The sequence below is a fragment of the Haliaeetus albicilla genome, chromosome 4, assembly GCF_947461875.1.
Source record: "Haliaeetus albicilla chromosome 4, bHalAlb1.1, whole genome shotgun sequence".
In the NCBI taxonomy this organism is placed as follows: Eukaryota; Metazoa; Chordata; class Aves; order Accipitriformes; family Accipitridae; genus Haliaeetus; species Haliaeetus albicilla.
In genome coordinates, this window is record NC_091486.1 from 42,787,195 (window position 1) to 42,809,743 (window position 22,549).

Below are 22,549 nucleotides of genomic sequence, written 5' to 3' on the forward strand. Positions count from 1 at the left end.
GAGCATCTCCTCCCCCTCTTTCTGCACTGACCTTGGTGTCAGCAGGCTTGTTTCTCTTATATGTTCTCACTCCTCTCTCAGGTGGCTGTTTTCTCCCTGTCCCAACTTTTTTTTCCTTCTTAAAAATGTTATCACAGAGGCGTTACCACTATCGCTGATTGGCTCGGCCTTGGCCGGCGGCGGGTCCGTCTTAGAGCCAGCTGGTATGGGCTCGCTCTCTCTCGAACACAGGGGAAGCTTCCAGCAGCTTCTTACAGGAGCCACCCCTGTAACCCCCCCCGCTACCAAAACCTTGCCACATAAAACCAATACATGTAAATATAAAATATAACCTAACTTACAGTAGTGCGTGACAAGTGCCAGGTAGCTGACAGAGAGGATCAGTGGGTTGGCTGTAAAAGAAAGAAAATATGAAAACAGGAGAGTGGCAGGCTAGGATTTATTCCAGTTGAAAACAGTTTGATGAGCTCAGGTCTGAGGAGTTGTTGCTCTTTCTTTCAGGATGAGTGTCCTATCACAAGGCACCCGTTGCAAACTCTGTTTATTTGGTCAGTTCTTCAGAACAAGAAAGAGTTGTCTAAAGTAATTTGGGAGCAAGTAAGTTGAATTCTCCTTTATTTCTCTCTGCAAACAGTACATTGGTGTTCCTTGTCTTTGTTTTGTGGGCCTTTGAAGGCTCTGGATCCATCTTCAAGCACAAAACCACAAGAGATAATTGCTAGGTGATTCAGTAAGTAGGTTTAATTACCCATTTTGTGTTCGGGTGTGGATTTCATACTTTCCTTTCCTAATGTCACGTGTGAGTCAGCCAGTCCAAACTAACATGTACCTGTAGTTGTATGTTCTCATCTATGTTCAAGCTTGGATGCTGAGTTCCCACCCATTCCGCAATATGGATGTGTTCTGATCCCAGGTATTTGATTGAAATCCATTTCTAATTTTAATTAGACAGTACATTTAGTGATGATTGTATCAAATACATAATTCACAGGCTGTAAATGTGAGGCTAATGCAAGCAAAGCTAATGGATGCTCCTGTTCATGTTGGTCTTCATGTCTGAAACTGAGTGCTTCTTCCTTGTGCATATAGATTCCATTCGAATGGAATGGACTAACATAGTCTGGGCAGTTCTGGGTACACCCAACTGGTCCAGACTGGTGGACAGTGAAAATGGTAGTGTAGCTCATGGCAGAGCAGACCATCTTTGGTGAATCCTCAGCCAGAGATGCAAAGCTGATATATAACTATTAAACACAAGAACTTTTCAGACTGGTCACAAAGTTGTTATCAAACCAGTACACTGACAGTTACCATTTGTTTTGTGGAACTGGATTTTCATTTGCCAGTCCTGACTGGGAACTGAGCAGCTGCAAAAAAAGGGGGATAATTTTTAAAGGATGTATCACATTCCCTTCGCAGAGGGCATGACTTAACTATCTCTCCATAGACCAGAGGTTGCACTTTGGCAGCCCTTGGGGCCAGTAAGCTCCTGAAAAGCATGGCAAAGGTGAAGAATGATATAAATGCTGCTGGTGAGTCTGAGGAACTCGCTAATGAGTATGAGACAAGAGCGGTAGGTAAGTGCCTTCTTTAAGTCCTTTAGAAATTTAATGAGAGGGGTGAGAGATCAGTAAATTGTTTCCTTTCTTGGAATATTACTTGTTTTAATGGTCTCCAGGTCTAGTGTGCACCAATGATTGCATAGTGATGTTTTTATTTTGTGCAAAGCAAAACTGATAACCCTGGTGGTTTTGTTCAGCAAAATGCAAGGCAAGATAAGTCATTCAATTTGCCTGAAATGCTGCCCAGAAATCCAGCCTGAATTTTAAAGAACAGAAATGACATCTCAAAAGGAAGTAGAAAGAAAGCTTTATTTAGAAAACTAGATATCCAACGTTAAATGCTTCCCTTTAATGTCAAAATGTGTTTTTACTGCTTAGAAATATCTTCCACACCATCTGTTCCCAGTAGAAACTGTGTCCCCTGTCTGAACAGCTTGCCTCCAAAAGAGGGTGTTGTAGGATTTTTGCGGGGTAGATAATTCCTTTTGTTGGGAAGAAAAGCTACCTAGCTCTAATGGCAAGGCTGAAAAAGAAGGGTGCCCAGAAATAGGAAGGAGAATATAGAGTAAGAGAAGATTTCTGCATGAGTGCTGGTAATATTCAGGTTGAGAAAAGCCACCCTTCAAATTTGCAGGAGTACTTTTGGGGAGTGAGAATAAATTGTAACTAAAAAGTGGATTGAATTCCCGAATTCTGAACTGCAAAATCATATACCTTCCTTATTCTAAGATGACAAGCAATACTGTCACTCATTAAGAATGCAGATCTAGTTTGGTTTTTTTTTCTTTTTTCTTTTGTATGACCTTCAGTTTCTTCATTTGCAGGGATTGTGAATGGTTCAGAATTGAGCTCTGCCTCTCATGGGCTGGAGTGACTAATAGTTTCTTGTTTAATGAGGGTAATGGGTGGCAGGAGAACAGGGGAATGTTGTTGTTTTTTTTTTTTTTTTAGGACTTCCCTTTTCTGAAGCAGCAATGCTGATGTTTCCTCAGTGTCTAGTTATTCTGCAAATTATTCAGAGAAACATGCAAATGAAAGCCAGCACAGTTGGTAGATACCAGAGCAGGGATTAATTTGTAGCACCCACGACTTACAAACTCAAGCTTATCTGTGGTATGCTCTGTGGTGCAGGACCTTGGTTTCTAAACTTGGAGGGAGATACAACACAGTGGTGCCTCTGGGGCTTTATTATGGGTTATGGCCTTGTTCTCTTGCCTGGCGCAGAAAACAGTGGATCTCTAACTGCATTGCTGCCCAGCAATTTGATGTCACCACCAAGTCAGATTAAGTGACAGGTAAAGTGTAATAGCCCTGCAGATTGAATAGGAAACCATAGAAATGTTGCTGGAAAGGCCTTCTGGAGGCCTCTAGTCCGGTCTTCTCGTTGAGGTGGTGTTACCACCAGGACTAAATAAGTTCAGTCATGGCTTCTTCTAGCTAAATCTTAAAAATCTCCACAGATGGATATTATTTTATTGCTCCTAAAAGCAGATCATGTTTGTTCCTTTTCTGAGACTAATGGAGACTCGATTGACCTGTTGAACTTGAGCCTTATTTTATTTGTGTATATATCACCAAAGCTATTTCACTAGCTGCTAAGGAGTGGCACGAGGCCACACTGAAAATACCTTGCTTCTTACCAGAAAGTATCTCCTACTTCACAAGGTGAAGACAGCTTAAACAGGCTTTCTTAAAGGTTTCTACATCCTTCAGGCCTGACTATTTAGCAGGACACTGAGAAGTGAACATGTCCCATTGAAGTCTGTCTATCAAGATCTTTCTCCATGTTGCGGTGTATGTGGCAAGACCAGCCAAAAGTATTGCTGTATGCATGCATCCTCGCAATTACGGTAACAGCTGTTTGTGAAATGCCTGAGAAAATGCACTCTTGGAGAGAAGAGCTTCTAGTGAAGGCTGGTGTGTTTTATAAGAGGCTGGATCGCTCTTCAGGGCAGTTATGCTCTGTCACAGATACACCAACAGAACTGCCTTTGAGTGGGAAATGTCCAGAGCTGGAAAGAGAAATAATTTTTCACTCCATGTGCATTGTTAGTGGCAAAAATCTATAGGCAGAATAAGATGCTCATGGCTCTTCTAAAACAACTATGTTTGCAATGCAGTTCCCAGTGAAAAAGCATCAGATTCTGCCCTTGTTGTTCAACCCTACTCTTAATATATGACTACTGAGACTGACTATAAGTCATTAGATCAATGCTAAATGAATGACGATGAAACAAGCAGATATACTGAGTCATTTAAGTAGGAGAAGTTCATATTTTTTACTCAGTTAGTGCAGAACTCAACTTAATGCTATCTCTGTGTGAACTGATTTAGTATTACAGTTTTCCATCCAGACATGAATTCTCTATGAAAGCTTAATACATGCAAGTGGGGTTGTAAAGCAATGCATGTGTTGTTTTACCATGCTGAAAATGTGTAAAGAGTTCTTGTGTCTGCATACTTTAATATTACAAATATTATACTTTGGAAGTCACTGAAGACAATTGCACCCAAGTTGGTGGGAGATTGAGTCTGAAGTTGGAGCTCAGTGTGGGGCTGCTTCTTTCCTCCAGAGCTGTTCACCGAGTGCTACAGCAATGATGAGGATCTAGCTGAGCAGCTGCTGACCTATTCCTGTGAAGCCTGGGGAGGGAGCAATTGTCTGGAACTAGCAGTGGAAGCTAGAGACCAGCAGTTCATTGCACAGCCAGGGGTGCAGGTAATGTCAGTGAAAAGGAGATGCACAGATTACTGTAACTCTTGAGATCTGGGTAGCTTAAAAAAAAGTGAATATACTTGCTGTGAAAATGCTATATCCGCGTAAACAGTCTGTGAAAGGGTAATGCTCAGACACTGTCCTCATGGAAGTGAGAGCCTCCAGGCAAGGTTTCCTAGCCCTGTGAACACTGAGCTTTGCAGGGCGGCAGCGTGGCCGTGTCCTGCAACGTGCTTACAGAACCAGTGTCTGCAGTGCTGTGAAATGCATCCCAGAGAGCACTGACTGTGGCTGGTGGGGTACAGGGTGTGTGGCTCCTCTTCTTGAAACAGGAACTGGCTGATTTGCCCAGAAATGTTAAGTCAGGAGGGGAAGACTTGATTTAGAGCTGTAAATCGTGATGAGCTGGATGATAAAAACTGCCAGAAGTGACTTCTCCCTTGGCACATCTCCTGTGTATGCACAGTATGGATGTACTGCCCAGCGTAAAGTGCCTTATAAATCAGGTCAACATGAGGCTGACGAGGACTTGAACTCCTTGTCATGTAGACTGGAGGATGGCTGGACTAAGGAACCAGCATGCTGTTACTGATGCAGAAAGCTTTCTGTATTGTTGAAACAGGAATCCCAGTTATTTTGATTGAAATCTCAAAGTTTTGGTTTTTTTTTTTACTACATCAGATGTCCTCTAATAGCATTCCTAGATTATTTTGTTGCTGTTAGAACAAATGAGGATATTTTCTTCTTCCCTGCAGAATTTCCTTTCCAAGCAGTGGTATGGAGAGATTTCAAGAGATACTAAGAACTGGAAGATTATACTGTGTCTGTTCTTTTTTCCTTTAATAGGCTGTGGTTTCATCTCATTCAGGTAATTAACTGGCTTCTCATTAGCAGAAGCAAAGCAAGTCAGTTAATCATAGGACAGTTCAGGCCAGAAGGGACCTCTGGAGATCATCCAGTCCAACGCCCTCTCAAAGCAGGGTCAGCTGGAGCAGGTTGCCCAGGACTGTGTCCAGTTGGGTTTTGAGTATCTCCAAGGGTGGAGACTCCACAGCCACTCTGGGGAACCTGTTCCAGTGTTCAATCACTCAGAAATAAAGATATTTAATGGCTGAATGAGCTGACAGATCGTGTCCTCACTCTGATCCAGAGTTAAGATGTGCCAATTTACTTGCATGCCTGAAGTCAGTGGATGCAGAATGGCCTTACCTTTAAAGTAATGTCCTGTGCTAGACTTTGCACCTTTCTCATTTTCACTTTGATGAAGAACACAAATGTTTCCAGGCACAAAAGCTATGCTTTGAGACCTTTTTCCTCTTTTAATTCCTCAGGAAAAAGCCTGTGGAGAAGAGTAAGAAACTCTTCTTGTATTATGTGTCTTTCTTCACCTCCCCCTTTGTGGTCTTCTCCTGGAATGTCATCTTCTACATCGCTTTCCTGTTGCTCTTCGCCTACGTGTTGCTTATGGATTTCCAGAAGGAACCTACCATCCTGGAGATGATCCTTTACGTGCTGGTCTTCATTCTGCTTTGTGATGAAGTGAGACAAGTAGGCAGCGCTTGCAAACCAAAAATGTTTAGTGCTAGATTAAAAGCCTTGTGTTTTTTCCCCTCCTAGTAGCATAAGACAGTGCAGGCAGCTTCTAAGTTACAGGGGAACCACTTCTTGGGAGATATGTTCAGGCAACTCAAGGCACAATGAATATTTTTTTTTTTCCCTGATGTTTAATTCCTACTTGTGCCCCAATAGCATGCACCAAGAGGAATGTGTATTGACCTTGAGGCTCTGTGGATAAGCTGATGCTGATGGAGATATTTCTCAGGAATGCTTGGCTTGGTTTGCCAAAGCAGTTGAGAATAGGAGGTTAGATTTAACACATCTATCTGGGTGCATATCTCTAGATCAAGTGATTCCTGCCTCTCTTCTCCACATCCCACCCCCCCACTTTTTTTTTTTTTTTTGACCAATGAGCAACTTATTGTTATGTATTTCTGTTTATCTTTTAATCATAAATACAGGTTTTGCTAGTTTCATGTAGTCCCAAGGACCAGCTTTGGACTGCCTACGCTGCTTGTGCTGGTGTGGTGTGGTGTGGGAAGAGTGTGTGGGACTGCCTTTATAGCCAGCCACATAGTTGATATTCTTCTTACTTCCTATGTAAGGGCACGTATGAAATATGTTGGTTTTCAGGCAAGCTGATTTCTATCAGTGTTCAGAATGGTGGGAAGATGCTGGGGAAATTGGAAGAGAAAAGGGTGTGTGGTTTCTGTGCAGTGCTGCTTTTTGATTGTCCTGTAAGGCATTAGTCTCTACATGGGTGTTTGTGGGTGATCTGCTGGATCAGACCACCCTGCAATAACATTTCTTACATGAGCTCAAATGACATGGCTGAGTGTTGATGTCACTATGCTTAACTTGCTGTGTGGTCTTTTTTCCTTTTTAATAGTCAAGGTGGTACCCTGTTTAAGGCAACTTTACTTGCTAAGGAAAATGGGGGAAAAGTAAAAGACTGTTGCAATGAGAACACTAATGGAGTGTTTGTTTCTGCTGATTTAGGTTCTGGTGTCTCTGGACCTGTCCTTGCACTTCCCGTGTGTACCCAGCAAAAGTCCTGGGGAAAGCCTTAGGGATAGAAACCTTTTTTCCTACCAATGTCGCTATTTCTTGCTACCCTGAGCAGGTAGAACAGCTTCAGATCCCAGTAATCCCATTGATAGCTGGTGGCCGGACTGTACCAATTTGATTGCGGGAGTGGAGGCAGCTAAAACAGAGACGTTATTGAAGATTTGGAGTTATCTTAAGCCAGTGTTCTGGCTTCAAACCTATTTTGCTAAAGAGCAGAACGCAGAGCAGTGTCCCAAACCTCTAAGCTTCTCAGGAAACTTTCTCTCTGGCTTCCTCCAAGATAGATTATGCATGCATTGGTCTAACTCTACAGTCAAAATAGTATCTGTGTCCTTAATATTTAAAAAAAGAGGGATGTCTCAGATTTTGCTTTTGCATCAAAGGAAAAGTAAGAATAACGTTGCCTGAGGTCCCACTGTACCTGCTGCAGTCAGATAACTAGTTCTGGGGAGAAATCAGCCCTCTGATTAGAGAGTGGTGTGTCTGTGGCAGTGACAACTACTAGACATTGTTCCAAATTTAAAGGAGATTATTTCACTGTTCGGGAGAACGGAACTGTATCTGAACTGTAAGCCACTGGCTCTGCCTTGTTTTCACTTCTGATGGTCCTAGAGATTTTTAACTAGCCAGAGCTACTTTCTCATATCCTGTTTAGAGCTGTCATGGCAATAGTGAAATCGGAGATGCCTTTTTCCTGCTATCTTCTTAGCCACATGGATGTAGCCTACAGCCAGGTGAGTGGGTAGACTTGTGGGGTGTGCAGGAAAGCCCCATTTTCTCAAATGGGGAAGGAACCTGGACAGAATCTCCATGCACGTTAACTCTTAGCAGTGGGAATTGCTTGATATTTGAAGGACTTGACTGCACTGCAGTCTCAGTTGTTCTCACTTGTTTACAAGCATCTGCCTCTGTTTTCTCTCTGTTTCTGCTTTAGACGAAAACCTGTTTCCTTTCCTCCATCCACAGTTGTGCCCTTAATAGAAGAGGCATCAGGCTTAAACCTGCTGCATTTAATACAGCTGTAGTGCAGTGATATGCTATTGCTTTGTGAAAGACATTTGGATCATGTGTGTCTAGCCGTTCACATAAAACCCCGCTTCACTGTCATGTGTAGCAAGACAACTTATGTTTGATCTAGGGAGTTACTAGGCAGAGGCAGCCCTATGTCATAGGTGTCAGACATGCCATCCCCACTCAGTGCCCAACCTTTGGTACCTTAAACAGTAAGAAAGGTGTGTTTGGGTCCCAAGATGCTGAAATAGTGTCTGGTAATATTTTGAGCCTGACACCCTGGTAGCTGCCACAACTGTCCATCTTTAGCAATGAGTCCCATCATGTGAAGAAAATGCAACAGTTGTGCAACTGGAATAGCAAAGTGGTGGTCTCTACTTATAGCTGCTTCTGCATTTAGAAGAAAACTCCCCTCAATCTCTGTTTCCCATAAAAGTACTGAGAGCAGAATTGCCTTCCTTGGGTATGCCAGTTATAGAGAGATTCACTGATCAGTACTGTACTAAGCTTTAATTATTTCAAGAAAATTAAAAAAGAATTATGATCAGGGACTCAGTCTATTTCTTCAGTCCTGGCGGAGGTTTCTCCTGGCTAAGCTACTTGTCCTAATGAGTCACCTGTGAATTGGGTCCAGAAGTTGGTTCTTGCACAAACTTTGGATCAAGGGTGCAGTACCAGTCAGTCTGGGAATGGGCAGATTCTCACTAGACTTGCAATTCAGAAATAGAGCGCCAGGTAATTAAAAGAATAAATTAAGCCTACATCTTTGATCAAAAGCATGTGTGTGTAGCCAGGGACAGATTACTGAAAGGCTCTGTGAAGAAAGAGAAGCTGGAATAGTTCAACTGCCCTGAAACAGTGACCCTCCTGCCTCCCTGCAGTGTTTCATCTGCTCTTAGTGTGTCACACCAAGACTCCATTGACCCATTTGGTAGCAGTCTGCTGGAGCATAGCGTGATCTACCCTGAGGTCCCCTGGCAGCATGTGTATACACATGTGAGCACTAAGTCCATCAATCTCAGCTCTTGTCAGGACTGTTCCCTCCTCTCCCCATGCACAAGCACCAGTGTGGTTGGGTTATGTCCTCTGAGTGCAGTAACCCACACTGTGGTGCAGTGTTTGTGTTGCTGATGTGCTTGACTGGTCCTAGTGCAAGAGCATTAGGTTAGGACATCTGAGCTGCAGGAGAAGATGTGTTAAGGAGCTCTAAACATAGAAAATCTTGACCTGTAGTCCTATTGGAAGTTACAGTAAAAACATGTTGTCAGTTATTTCTGGCATTGGTGGATATATTAAAAACCCTTTTTGGGGGGAAATTAAAAGCAATCTGAGCTCTGGTATACCCATTATGTGTGACAAAAAATTAATTGGGCAAGGAAACAATCCTTACTCTATTGCAGTGGGTGGAATATTTACCCATGAGGACATCCGGTGGGGAGAGAGAAGGGGAAGATGGATGAGCTCCCCATGTCACTGGTCAGTGCTCTGTGGTGGTTACTTTCTGCTCTTTTTCCTTCCCAGTGGTACATGAATGGCAGTAAGTATTTCTCAGATCTGTGGAATGTTATGGATACACTAGCAATCTTCTACTTCATAGCAGGGATTGTGTTCAGGTGAGTAGTATCTTTTCTTGTGGCCATGTTATGGCTTTGCTTCCTTTCTGGGTTTTGACTACAACCTGTAATGAGATTTTGGGAAATGATGTGTTCGTGAAACTCCCTGTTCTTTATGAAGGCCCCAAATACTGCCAAGTCTTGACTCTAAATCTGTAAAAGCAAATAAAGAAATAAAATATAGTGATTAGGGAATATCTGCATGCAATTATTTTCTCTTTTTTGTTTAATGGAAGTTGAGTCTATCCTTGGAGTCAGAAGCGGCTTTCCTAAACTCAGATCTTTCTGGGCCACCAGGACAGCCCTTCTTAATGCTTAGGTTTGGATGAGCATGTTTAGAAGATGATGATTGAAATAGGCTTAGGTTTCATGACAACGCCTTCAAGACTGGCTATATAGAGCATATCAAAGTTGCAGGGTAAGATGGTTAATATCTCAGAGAGTCAGAAGTTCTTTGGGATTTTCCCTGGCTCCTATTATTGACTATTTAATATGGTAATCTGGACTCTTTGAGCTTTAGTGTATTGTATTTAAGGGGACCGTAATTGTACCTACAATAGTCTAACCGAATGTCATTAGCTCACATAAGCTATTTTATGTGAATGGGTGAGTTAACAACCATGACAAAGAAATGATGGAAACACATTTTACAGTGTTACTGTTCAGTCAACTGTAACTTAGTTGTTGTTGCCTCAGTGCAGCAGAGCGGTCATTGCACTGTGATCTTTTTGGAGGGCTGTGGGACTAGCTAAAAGTACAAGATTTCTTTGCTGTTAATAGTTTTAGAGGCTAAGAGGAGACACAGCGATGATGTAGCTAAGATAGGAAGGGTGTAAACAAGGTGTGCATTGACCAGTTTTACCACCTGTCATCAGGTATGGATTGGTGGGAGAGGGTATGGGGCTCTGGATAGCTGTGCTCTGTTTCCCAGTTACTCACTTTCCACTCCCCATTTCAGTGTTTAACTGTATTTTCACCTGATTTCTGCATGCTTTACCCAATGCTTGTCTTCATTTTTTTTTACTGTCTCCATCAGGCTTCACTCATCTGATGAAAGCTCTTGGTATGCTGGGAGAGTCATTTTCTGTTTGGACTACATAGTTTTTACTCTGAGGCTGATCCATATTTTCACAGTTAGCAGGAATCTAGGACCCAAAATTATTATGCTGCAGAGGATGGTAAGGTTCTGGCAGCTGTTCAAGGAAGTCTAAATAAATGATGTGACACCGTTTTTTTTTCTTCAAGAGTGAAAAATCACCACTGTTCTGATGATGGCAGCAAGTTCTCTCCTTCTCTTAAATCTGCTAAACAGGATTAATTAAGATTCAAATAGGACCTAATTAAGAGCAGGGCCTTTTTCTCTCCCTCTGCACAAGGAGAGAATAAAGATCAGGCTGAAGAACAGAAGAGGAAATTTGTTTCCTGGTAGATTTGTCTTACGTGTCCCATGTTTCAGTGGTATATTCCATCACTCTTGTTGCTCACATGAGCATTCACTAAACAAGACAGTGATGATAAATGGTACAGGAGGAGGATTTCTGTCTTCCACTGCATCCATCACACAAATAATTGGAGAAGCTGGTGATGAAGAGCCTCTTATGGAGTGGCCAGGCTAATTCCGTCCTTTGTAGCTGGAGGGCATGTTTGCTAGCAGACTGGGAAAGGTAACAGGAAGAAAGTGGCATTCCATAATACGGATGTGGCTTTACTTCAGGTGTGGGAATGAGGAGCATTGGAGAGCTGGAGTATGCCTGAATTTGTGCATGTCACCTGGAGCCGATCTTGTATATGGAATTTAAAAACCAGCTGTGTGGTGACAATGGGAGTAACAGTGTGGTCTGCAGCTTACCCAGAAAGCCTTTATTTTGCCATGTATCACTGCTGCAAAGCTGAAGTCTAGAGATTACCTAGTCCTAGAGTGCCTTATGATATGGAAGCAACAACACAGGATTGTTTCCTGTACAACTTTCTCTTGTTTAGCCTTCTTCAAAAGGGATAAGTTTTTGAGTAAGTGTAATAATAAAGATGCTTGCGCATCTGGAAGGGCACACATCAGTGGAGGTGGATCTGCAACAAATGGGAAAGCTCAACTGGGATACTGCCAGTCTTCAGTTATCTGTATATTATTAAGAGACAGAAATTCATGAAACTGCTAGCCAGAGTGTCTGGACTATAAATGCTGTTTGAAGCCATCCAGGGTAGCATTTTCAGAACTGGTGGCTGCTTTCACCTGACACTTGGCTGGAGGGTTGCAAGCTACAGTTGTTGCATGAGTAGTCTTTATATGTGGATCTTGCTTTTGTGGGTGGACCCTGTCTGATGCCAGGGGGATATCCTACATTCTGAAACGTGCCTTGCTTTTCTGGTTGTGTAAACATTTTTGAAGTTCCCTGAGCGGGAATGGTTAATTATTTGCATGCGTGTGTTTGTGTTGGTGACTGTAAATTTAGGAAGCAGTGATGTGAAAACATGCATTAAAATGGTGCTGTGTAGCTTTTCTAATATTTGTTCTCCTCCCAAATATAAAATTGGGGAGAAAAAAGCCATGTGTGGCTTGTGACAGGCATGCGGTGTGTCACTGCTGCATTTGCTTGTTGTCCTTTTCTAGATGATAGATGTCTTCTTCTTCCTCTTCCTCTTTGCTGTGTGGATGGTGGCCTTTGGTGTGGCCAGGCAAGGCATCCTGAGGAAGAATGAGCACCGCTGGGAGTGGATATTTCGATCTGTCATCTATGAGCCGTACCTGGCTATGTTTGGCCAGTACCCCGATGATGTTGACGGTACCTGTTTTCTGTGGGAAGCTCTACTGGGCGGGTGGAAGGCTCTGTCCTTTCAGTGGTTGTCCAGTCCCGTGTTGAACCCTTTCCTCCAAGCAGCAGCAAGGCAAGGTTTTATGTCTGATGGGGAGGTGGGGAAGGAAGAGGCCACACATATTGGGGTCAATGGCAGTACCTGGGGCTGGACCCAACAGAAAGAGGGGGAGAAGGCTCACTGTTTGTTCTCCTCTCTCACCCTCTGAGGTACCACATATAACTTTGACCGCTGCACATTTTCTGGCAATGAGTCCAAGCCCTTGTGCGTGGAGCTGGATGCCAACAACCAACCCCGCTTCCCAGAGTGGATTACCATTCCCCTTGTCTGCATTTACATGCTCTCAACTAACATCCTCCTTGTGAACCTGCTCGTGGCTATGTTTGGGTATGTAATAAAGGAATGATCACTTGCTTGTGATCTCTGTATCAATATTGCTTGGAGAAAGGGAATGAAGTCCTGGAAAACGGCATGAAGCCAGGCCTTGGACTCTGCCTGTGTCCTTTGCTGGGAGTAGTCTGGATGGGGTTCCCAACTTGAAACAGACCTCTCAAGTGAAGGGTGTGGCATGGGAAGGTGAACAAAGGCAAGGTTATTCAGTGTTTCTCACAGCAGTCTAATCAAAACTGATACAATGTCCTGGGGATGGCTTGCTGCCTGTCCTTCTACTACTTCTCTAGGCATCCTTTGCACACTGGGCTTAGCACAAATGCCTGTGGTTCACACAGGGGGCGATAGCTGCTGGGTCAGTGCTTTACCAAGTGTGAGTTGCTGCACAACTGACTGTGCTAGACAGAATAAACAAGTTATTATTGCAGTCTTTCTGTGACGCTCAGGTTTTATTAACCAGAACTGCTGTGTGGTAATGATGGGTGTGTTACTGCTCTGGTGAACCTGCTATTTATTGTTCTGACTTATAGCACAGGCAATGGGCCACATCTCCTTGGGACATATAAAAGGACTTTGTCTTGAAAAATGCCATCACCTCTGTATTTTATATGGTAATTTGTCTGTGGGTCTACCAGTCAGGAGGCCTATTCTGACATCTTGTGAAGTATTACATCATGCAGATGGATGAGACACCAGAAATTTGGTGCTGGTAACTGCTGACTGTATCACATAGCTAGCACTGATTTGCCAAATAAAAATGGTTGCTGTTGTGCACATTATCAAATATATATTGACTGCATTGGGACCAGCAAGAGCAAACCATAACTGGCCCTCAGGGAAAAGTTTCCTCAGTTTCTTCCAGAAATCCTACTACTTTTCTGCTTTACACTCCCTTGCAGCCTAACAAAAATACTTACAACACCTGGGCATCATTCTTGAGGTCCGTGATGTTTATTTTTGTGTGTTTGATGGTGCTTTGGCAGTGACAGACTAGGCGGGAATTTGCTTTGGCAACAAGAGTATTTACAGGAACTGCTAAGGACTCTTGGTTTGCCTCAAAAAGATCTCCCTTCCGAATGCCAATGCCAATGTTTACTGTCCTGAGATGAGATGTATTAGTGTGATGAGTTGAGAACGCCTCAGCTTTGGGACCTGCTCACCCCTCTGCCCTGAACCTTTCTTCCCATGCTGAGCTGGACTCCAAAGACAGTCAGTAATGTGATTTTTGACAAGGCAGCTAGGACCGGTGCAGCATATCTATTTATTGTACCTAGTTTTCCTAACCTGCACAGGACCTGGGGACAGAAGACAATGCTTGTACTCACTAGAAAGGGTGAAAGCAATTCACATTAATCAAGGAAAGTACAGCAGTAAGCCACTCTACCCTAGAAGCCTTTGATATTTGTTAGAACACTTATTTTAACAGCACCTAATGGTAAATGCTCTGGTTTATACAGTTATGCCAGTAAAAACCTAGCTTTTGCCAGTTCAGCTTATTTTGTGGAAGGACCCACATGAATTCTCTAATGACACTCTCAGAGCTTTGCATAGTTCATTTTAACAATAGACTGCACAATTTAAGGAGGAGTGCTGGATTGTACTGAAGTCAGGAAGCCCAGTGGGCAAACAGCAATCCCAGATGTTTTTTTTCTTGATGCAGTTGGAAATGTGTGAAATCTGTGATGACTCCTCCTATGACCAGTGTGTTCATAGTGCCTGTCAATCTTTAATAATGCTGATGTCTGTTAGACACCAGTCCAATCAGTGTCTCTATATGTTGTAATTACAATTATATATTAATTTTAACAACAGAGAATCCAACTATTTCTTTGCATCTGGTATGCATTAGCTGAAAAGTGGGAATATTACATTTTAGATACTTCTGATATTCAGGATTGTATTATCTTCTAAAACAATAGATAATTTCCACCAGGTGAAGGTTTTAGCTTATCTCATGTAAGGGTCCGTTAGGATCTCAACACAGATATTTTGGAAGCATCTGTCTGCCATTTAATGTCAGCAATGAAAGGTCAGGCAGTCTGGGAGCTGTTTGCCCTTGTGGTTGTTGCTTTGCTGGGTTCGTACAGTAGGTTTAATCCATGCCTGGAGTGTTCTTAATGCTTCCACTAAAAATCTCAGGAGCTTTTCATTTTTTGTAAATGTTCTATTTTTATTTTTTGGGTTTTTTTTGCGTAGAAAGAAGTTAGCTGATGAATTAATGAGACAGTATCTTGCAAAGAAGCATCCCGTTCCCATGTGTCTAGGCTGGAAGAAAATTGCCTAGAGCTAAGGTAGTGAAAGTATGTGGAGTATTTTCTCCCTGTTCCCCATTTTTCCAGTTTATTTGTAACTTCATGGTGGTTTTTTTTTCTACTGCCTTAGTTCTTCTCATTTTCAAATTTCTCTCTAAAAAGGACAAACTCAATAACCTCCTAATCATTAAAAAGTAACAGCTCCAGGATGACTTTACAAAAACGTGCCCTAGTATAATAAAAAGAAACACTGTGTTACTTGGCTCTGATGGAGTGAATAACTAATGCTGTATGTATTTTCTGTTTCTTTACCTGTTAGTTACACTGTTGGATCAGTACAAGAGAACAACGACCAGGTGTGGAAGTTCCAGCGTTACTTCTTGGTCCAAGAATATTGCAGTCGCTTGACTATCCCCTTCCCTTTCGTCATCTTTGCCTACATATACATGGTGATGAGGAAATGTTTCAAATGCTGCTGTAAGAAAGAAAGTAAAGAGCCATCTATTTGTTGTGAGTTGGATTATTCCTTGCTGCGTAAAAGTCAGCTCTGGTGCAGATGCATTGCAACTCTTCCATGGCATGGTGTGCTTAAACCAGGCAGCTAGTATTTTGGTGGGAAATTTTCATGGGCAATGTAGACCTTGGAGGAGGTGGCTGTGTAGTGGAAAAGAGGAGCAGCTCATTCATGTTGTCAAATGCAAATCCACTATATTGCTGGAAATCTCTTCAGTAAGATTCGAATCAAAGTCCCTGGCTGCTTCTCAGCCATAATCTTCCTTCAGTACTCAAGGTGCGCTCTCTCTGGGATATGGGGAATTATACTTCTAACTCCTTATGCTAAAACTCTAATTGAGCATTATTGTGATCCCTGCCCCTCAGTAGCTTTGGTTTTGGTCTGGTTAGAGAGCTTTTGTGTTCTACTGAGACCTGGTCTACTTGAGTACTGTGCAGAGTTATCCAGTGCTTTCTTGTCCAAGCCATTTCAAGGCAGAATTACTTCATGTATGTAAATCAATTAAGTCTTCAAATTAATCCTATCAGTTTAGGGCTGCCTATGCTTCTTCCTAGCTTTGAAAGGGGTTTTTTTTGTGTGTTAGAGCACTGAATAAATTCATCCAGACCCTGCAGCAGCTGAAATTCATCTTCATGCTCTGCATGAAAAATGTAAACCATCCCATTTGTCATTAACATCTTGTAGCGCACCCTTCCTGCACTGTTACCCAGTGGCAGAGATCCCTGATGTTGCATGCTCTGAGTGTTTAGGTAACTAGTACAAGAGGTGGTCTTAGTCTCTACTTGCCACTCTACCTTCTGGAGTTGCATTTCTTTTTGTCCTCCAGTTACAATCTCCCAGCTAATACAGCTAGTAGCTGCTATGGCAGCCTAGTAGAGGACAATCATCTTCAGAGGCTCTTCTGCCTGCTGGTAAGTGACTGAAAGAGAATAGAGAGTCTCCTGACCCTGCCTCAAAAATGCAGCAGTGGCCGAGTCAATCCTCTAGCTATTTCCCCCTTATTTACTCTGTCAGAAGGCACAGATATGAATTGTTTTAACAAGCTTTTCCCCCCAACAAATGGAGTGTTTTCTCTTTTTTTTAAGTCCCATTCAGAAGCAGATGAGAGAGGATAAGTTGAGTTAATTGACAGTCTTACTCCCATCCATCAGCAACCTGGCAGTTGCCCTGCAGCACAGGCTGGATTTGTTACTAGTTCAGCAGAAAGATGCCTGCTTTGGTGTATAAAATTCCTTAGTGCTGACTAAATTGTTTTGGCTGTCCAAATCACTGTTTGGCTTCCTTGCTGGGAAGGTTGTTTAACAGCAGATATTTCTGCCCAAGTAATGCACAGTTGATGTTGCAGTTCTAAAAGCAAATGGAAGGATTAACTAGAGCTGGAATATCACCGTGGTTGAGCTGCTGACAGGAACTGAGAACTGCATGGAGAAAGCACACCAATGTATTGACTATTGCAAAATCCTGGCTTCCCCACTTACCTCTTATGGAAATGGTTGGGATTTTGGGTGCTTAAATGCTTATTGGTATGTGGGAGAACAACTGAGGCTGTGTGAGGTCAGAGGAGCACTAGGTGGAGGAAATGGGACTTCAGTCATTTGCCAGCTGTGGGCTTCTTTTGTCTCAGCTAACTTTTTAAAATTAAAACCCATGTGGTTTGTGCTGTCCTGTTGGAACAGGATAAAATGCAGAAGTATTATCCTGGAGGACTTTGATGCCTCGCAGTGGTTTGCTTTGTGTCACTCTCTAATTTACAGCATCAACAGGAGGTGTTTTTTAGAGAAGACAATGCTTCATAATTTTGAAAAGTTTTAGTTCAATGATAAGTCATACAACATGGTTCTTAATATGTGTTACTCTCAATGATTCAATATGGGATAATGTAGAAACAAATGGAAAGCTCAAACCCAGATAGGAACTTTCTGGAATGTGCTATGCCTGTTGAAGCGGCTGCCATTTCACAAAACACTCGTGTTAACCAAGGCTCAAAAAATTCCAGAAAGAGTTTTGGAGCTTGTTAGGGTTTTTTTGTTCATATTTTCTTTTTTTAACCAACTGTGGTTGCCAGGAGCATATAGTAAAATGGATTAATGTCACATTTATCAGAGCCGTGTCACAGGTGGAGGGAAGGTGGGGCTGTGAATGCTTTGGATGCAGAGAAGGGAATCATTAGCCTCTGAATGCAAGCACTAACCCAGCCTTTTTGCATCTTAGCATTGGAAAGACAAATTAACTGAATCTAGTGTTGTTTTTCTTCACATACATTTTCCAGGCTCAAAAAATGAGGACAATGAAATTCTGGCATGGGAAGCAGTCATGAAGGAGAATTACCTTGTCAAAATCAATACCAAAGCAAATGATTCATCAGAAGAGTATGTCTGCCCTTCTTTGTCTTCACTCTCTTAACTTTCTGTTGAATATTTTTAGTGAAGGCAAGTTTTCAGCAGCTCTAAATGTTTACAAACTAATGAGTAGATAAATAAACTCAGCATAAATGTGCATTTTCTTTTTAAGTAAAATGGTGCGGGTTTTTGTCAGCTGCTGCAGGCTGTCTTCAGAAATAATTGATTGGTCTTGTAGAATACTAATGACAATATTGCAAGGGTTATAATAGCATGTTATGCACACAGCTGGGTAGATGTATTAAACACACTTGTTCCAAATGTGTGTCACAGTATTTCTCAAATTATTTCACCTTTCTGTACTTGAGGCTTTCTATTTTACCACCAGAGGAGAAAATGTTGTCTTTCTATAGTGTTTTGAGGTCTCACTGTGGAAAGCAGTTGTATAGCTGACTAGTTTTGTAACATTATGCAGTTAGCAGAGACTATTTAGTGTTAGACCTGGAATATCAAGCATTCCCATGGCATCAATCTGTACAGAGGTCTGTACTTTATAGCATAAGTAGGAAAGACCTCTTATTTGGAATGATTGTATTTGAAGGTTGATGACTTGGAGTATTCTTCTTTGACTGCCAGATCATGACACTTTATGTTTGGGATCTGTCTCAGTGTTTTCAGAGTAATAGTATACAAGGAAAAGGAAATATAAAGAAAGCTAGAAAACGACAACACTGACCTGCTTTGTATGATGGCATAATTTTGTAGCTAACTTCCAGCAGCTTTAGTATTTCCCTAAGTCAAACGTAAGGGAAGAGCTGATAAGAATGGATAGGAAAGACCAGACTCTTCCATGCCCCTCTGCCCCTGCTGTGGACATTGCTGTCCACAAGTCAGTGTTTATGTTAAGACTACCCAGAGTCACTCAGCATGGATAAGAAGCCAAACAAATTAAAAAAAAAATAGCTTTTATGCTGGAAGCAGGAGTGTTGACAGGGAAAATGGAGTAGCACGGCACTAACAGTAATAATCTACTTGTAATAAAAAAATGCCAAACCACCTGCAGCCCTGCCTTCTTGGAAGGATGAAACACTGGTGTTCCCAAGCAGGGGCATCTGCAGGCAATCTGTAACTGCCCTCTGACTACATGCAAAGAGGGCAGTCTTCTGACAACTTCAGACTCTAATCGCCTTAGCTCTGCTCTTTGGCCAAAGATGAGAACTAGATCTGTGAGCTCCAGAGAGACTTCTGCAAAGCAGTTCTGCCCAGTTTTGCAAAGGGGGGAGGGCAGTTAGCCAAGGCTTCTCTAATACCTGGACTCAGCCCTTTCTTCTGTGTCTTCTTTCTGTTTTCAGGATGGTGCATCGATTTAGACAACTGGATGCAAAGGTACTTGTGTTTCAGACTGCTCTGAGGGATGTGCTTCTATCTGGTAAAGCAAGTAGTGGTCCACAAGGAAAATGAGCATCACTGAGAGTCATGCGCAGTCTTTGTTACTATTGCCAGGACCACGTTTTAATTGGGCTTTTTTAATGTGCTCCTTTGCATCTTTGATTCCATGTGTAGCTTCATACTTTGTTGGAAAATTAAGTAGAAAGATACTTGCTTAGCACTGAAGAAGTGTTGTGTAACAGGCCCATGAGACACTAATGGGAAGAAAGGGCATTACATGCTTAGAGTATACCATTCTCAAACACATGTTGTGTCAAGTTTAGCTTCTAGTGCTGAAGGCATGAGTAATTGATCCTACTTCGTTGTTGTTGTTTAACCTCTGCTTATAAAATGAAGTAGCAGTTCACATACATTGTGGCAAGCCTGGTGGTGCTTCAGATAGCACAGGCAACACCTGCTAGGTAAACAAAGGATGCTCCATACATATTGCAGGATAGGAATACCTTTAATTACAATTAAAATAACCAATTCTCATCTGATTCACAGAAACATCCTGTGTTGAAGCAATACAAAGCTACCAACCTACTAGAGAGCACATCATTATTAGAATTGTCATACAAGTATACTTTTTATGACTGTGATACTGAAAAGACCTTCACAATGGGTATTTTTTGAGGCTTGATTGAATGATGTATTTTGCCTCTGAAGTGGGGCATTGCTTTGATGTGAAGAACAGACTTTTTAGAAGTCCAAGGGTGAAAAGGCCCACATATACTTCAAAATACTTCTTTTGATTGCTGTCAAATAATGTAGATTGTAAAATGATAGCTTGCTTTCAAGACTGAAATGGAAATTGTGAGTGACCGAGTATGTGTCTAGTGATGCTTCTTGTGAAACTGAAAGGAAATACGATAACGATAATTCTATACTGAAAAGTAATACCCAAATTGTGCCTCTTATTCTGTGAGGGAATACCTCACAGCAAGCTGTTTTGTCTATTCGTGCCTTCAGCTTTAGTGACAGAAACATACCGAGGCCAGTGCTTAGGAGTAGTGCCCTTGAGAGCAAGGCACTCCAGAGATATCTCACTGGCTCTCACTTCAGATGATGTCCTAAAAACAAGTCTGAGGATGTAACTGACTCCTAGGCATGAGCCTTGATCATGGGGTAAACTTTTCTTTAAACTTGATGCGGATGTCCCAGGGAATAATGGCCTTCAGTTATGGCACAGGGAGGTTTTGAAGGTAGCTCTGTGTGCCAGAATGAATGCTCCACGAAACTCCAGTGATCTGCAGTCTCTGCTTTAAAGGAGCACAAGGAAGTGCATTATAGTTGGGAGCTTGTAGCTGTCATGATACCTGCTTGTTAACTAGGTGAAATACATATGCATTAGGGCTCACTGCATTAATTGCATTGATGAAAACTGTAATTGGGAGTGTCCTTTCAAGCACTGTTGCATTTGGTGTAATATTTGGAGAGGCAATTACTCGTTACTCATATTACTTATTACTATTGCTTTCCTGTGAAAAGCAATATTAACACTGCTTCATTTGCCACCACAGTGTGACTACTGAATACAAAAAGCAGTCAGTTATTGCTTTTGAAGTAGTGGTTGGTGTCCACAGGGTAGCCAGGGAGGCAGGAGGCCAGATGTGTTTTATGACTGTTGTTGCTGATCTTGTATGGTATTTTCTAGGATATGTATGTTCTAGGGTATTTCAAGGTACTTACTACTGCTTGCTTGTTTTTTTTCTTTTCCTTTCCTTTCATCCCAAGCTGTGATCATCTGTTGGAATGAGTTAGATTGACTTTACATAAACAATTTTTCTTTCTTTCTTTTTTTTTTTTTTTTTTAATTTTTAAGCTCTCTGATTTGAAAGGCCTTCTGAAAGAGATTTCCAGCAAAATCAAATGAACATATCTGAAATCCAAGAACAGCTACCTGAGTAGGGTAAGCCTTCTTTAAACCCATTCTCTGACTTGAATAAGTTATCAGCATTTGGGATGTTAAATCTGTATGTCTCTGGAAGAAGAGTTAGTATTAATTATTGATGCTTGTATTGATGTTGTCTAATATTAGAAAAGAAATAAGAGCTAAATTCTTTTCCTTGTTTATTTTTTTCTGAAAAATACAATTTTCCATTTTTGGCACGGTTTAAAATATCTTGTTTTGCTCCCTCGCCTTTGCCTTTGAAAAACTGTGAATAACCCAAGGTTATTTTAGTTGTCTTTGTGCTGGAGGCCCCCTGGAAAATTAGGAGCTGCTGTGCTGGATCCTTTACAGTTGGTTCATTTTAACTCTGAGGAACATAACCAAATAGAAAAGACAGAATTGTGGTTAGGAATATGGTTTATTTTCCCACTGTCAAAGTGGGGCATTATGACAGATCACTATAGCCTTCCTGCGTCCTATATGATAAACTGCAGAGTGAAGAGTTAACCCAAAGTCTCCAGAGCTGCAGTTCAGCATCTGGTCATGAGCCTTGTGTCCTTTTTCATCGAGTTCTGCAAAGAACTAGGTTGGAGCCACAGGTTCTAGTGGGATGTGAAAGCCAGACAGAATACTGATGGATGCATTCTTTAAAGACAGGAGGTTAAGAAGTGTAGCTGTTGACAAGGATAATCTGGAACAAATTGATCAGCCTGAACATTAGAGCCTGGCCTCTTTTCCCATAGAGGGTTTTTCTGCAAGGTAGCTTATACTTGTGCCAAATGTTCCTGAATCAGTTGTCTCCCCATTTTTCAGGGACAACTTCATATTCACTTGACCTGAAGTTCAGTTTAGTTATGAATGACTTGCAACCACCTAATAAAATCTACAAGGATCAGCAGTTCCTGGGCATTTTCTTGGATGCAGTAAACTCCAAGTCACCTAGAAAATAGGCTGTAGAATAATGGAACTCTGAAGGTCATCTAGGCCAACCCCACTCAAAACAACACTGGTTCAGGTCAAAGGTAGCTGCAGTTTGGCTGAAAAATAGGTTGCAATTCAGTAAGAACAAATGCAAATTTTATAGCTACCTGGGAATTACTGGCTACATAGGCACAAAATGGCAGAAAATCTGATGAGACAACAGTTCTGCAGAAAAGTGGCTGAAATGGAATATTAAATAGCTCATGTTTTGTCTGTGAGACGTATGAAATAATCCTCCTGCTGCTTATAGTGTGGTGAATCCTCTGTTGGGTACAGCACCCAGTGTTCGCATTAACCTTCCAGGAAGACGACAGAGTGGCTGGAGAGTGTTCAGAACAGTGACGAGGAACTGGAAGTCTTAACAAATAATCTGTAGAAAGGAGTGAATGAATTATGGTTAGCCTACCTGGGAA

General features: G+C 41.9%; 1 protein-coding gene across 6 annotated transcripts in view; it reads left to right on the forward strand.

The window, feature by feature from the left end:
* Positions 1 to 22,549, forward strand: part of TRPM8 (transient receptor potential cation channel subfamily M member 8) — a 163,446-nt gene that overhangs the window by 140,188 nt on the left and 709 nt on the right. For 3 of the 6 annotated variants that reach the window (XM_069782150.1, XM_069782148.1, XM_069782151.1), the window contains 13 exons: positions 502 to 597; positions 1,448 to 1,577; positions 4,136 to 4,281; positions 5,034 to 5,146; positions 5,610 to 5,826; positions 9,436 to 9,527; positions 10,564 to 10,705; positions 12,136 to 12,307; positions 12,548 to 12,725; positions 15,300 to 15,490; positions 17,764 to 17,863; positions 19,186 to 19,219; positions 21,087 to 21,173. In XM_069782150.1, the coding sequence (XP_069638251.1) occupies positions 502 to 597; positions 1,448 to 1,577; positions 4,136 to 4,281; positions 5,034 to 5,146; positions 5,610 to 5,826; positions 9,436 to 9,527; positions 10,564 to 10,705; positions 12,136 to 12,307; positions 12,548 to 12,725; positions 15,300 to 15,490; positions 17,764 to 17,863; positions 19,186 to 19,219; positions 21,087 to 21,137 (1,662 nt within the window). In that variant the 3' untranslated portion in view covers positions 21,138 to 21,173. Of the gene's footprint in view, positions 1 to 501; positions 598 to 1,447; positions 1,578 to 4,135; positions 4,282 to 5,028; positions 5,147 to 5,609; positions 5,827 to 9,435; positions 9,528 to 10,563; positions 10,706 to 12,135; positions 12,308 to 12,547; positions 12,726 to 15,299; positions 15,491 to 17,763; positions 17,864 to 19,185; positions 19,220 to 21,086; positions 21,174 to 22,549 lie in introns of those variants that run through there. The other 3 variants (XM_069782149.1, XM_069782152.1, XR_011324445.1) reach the window with 3 other exon arrangements.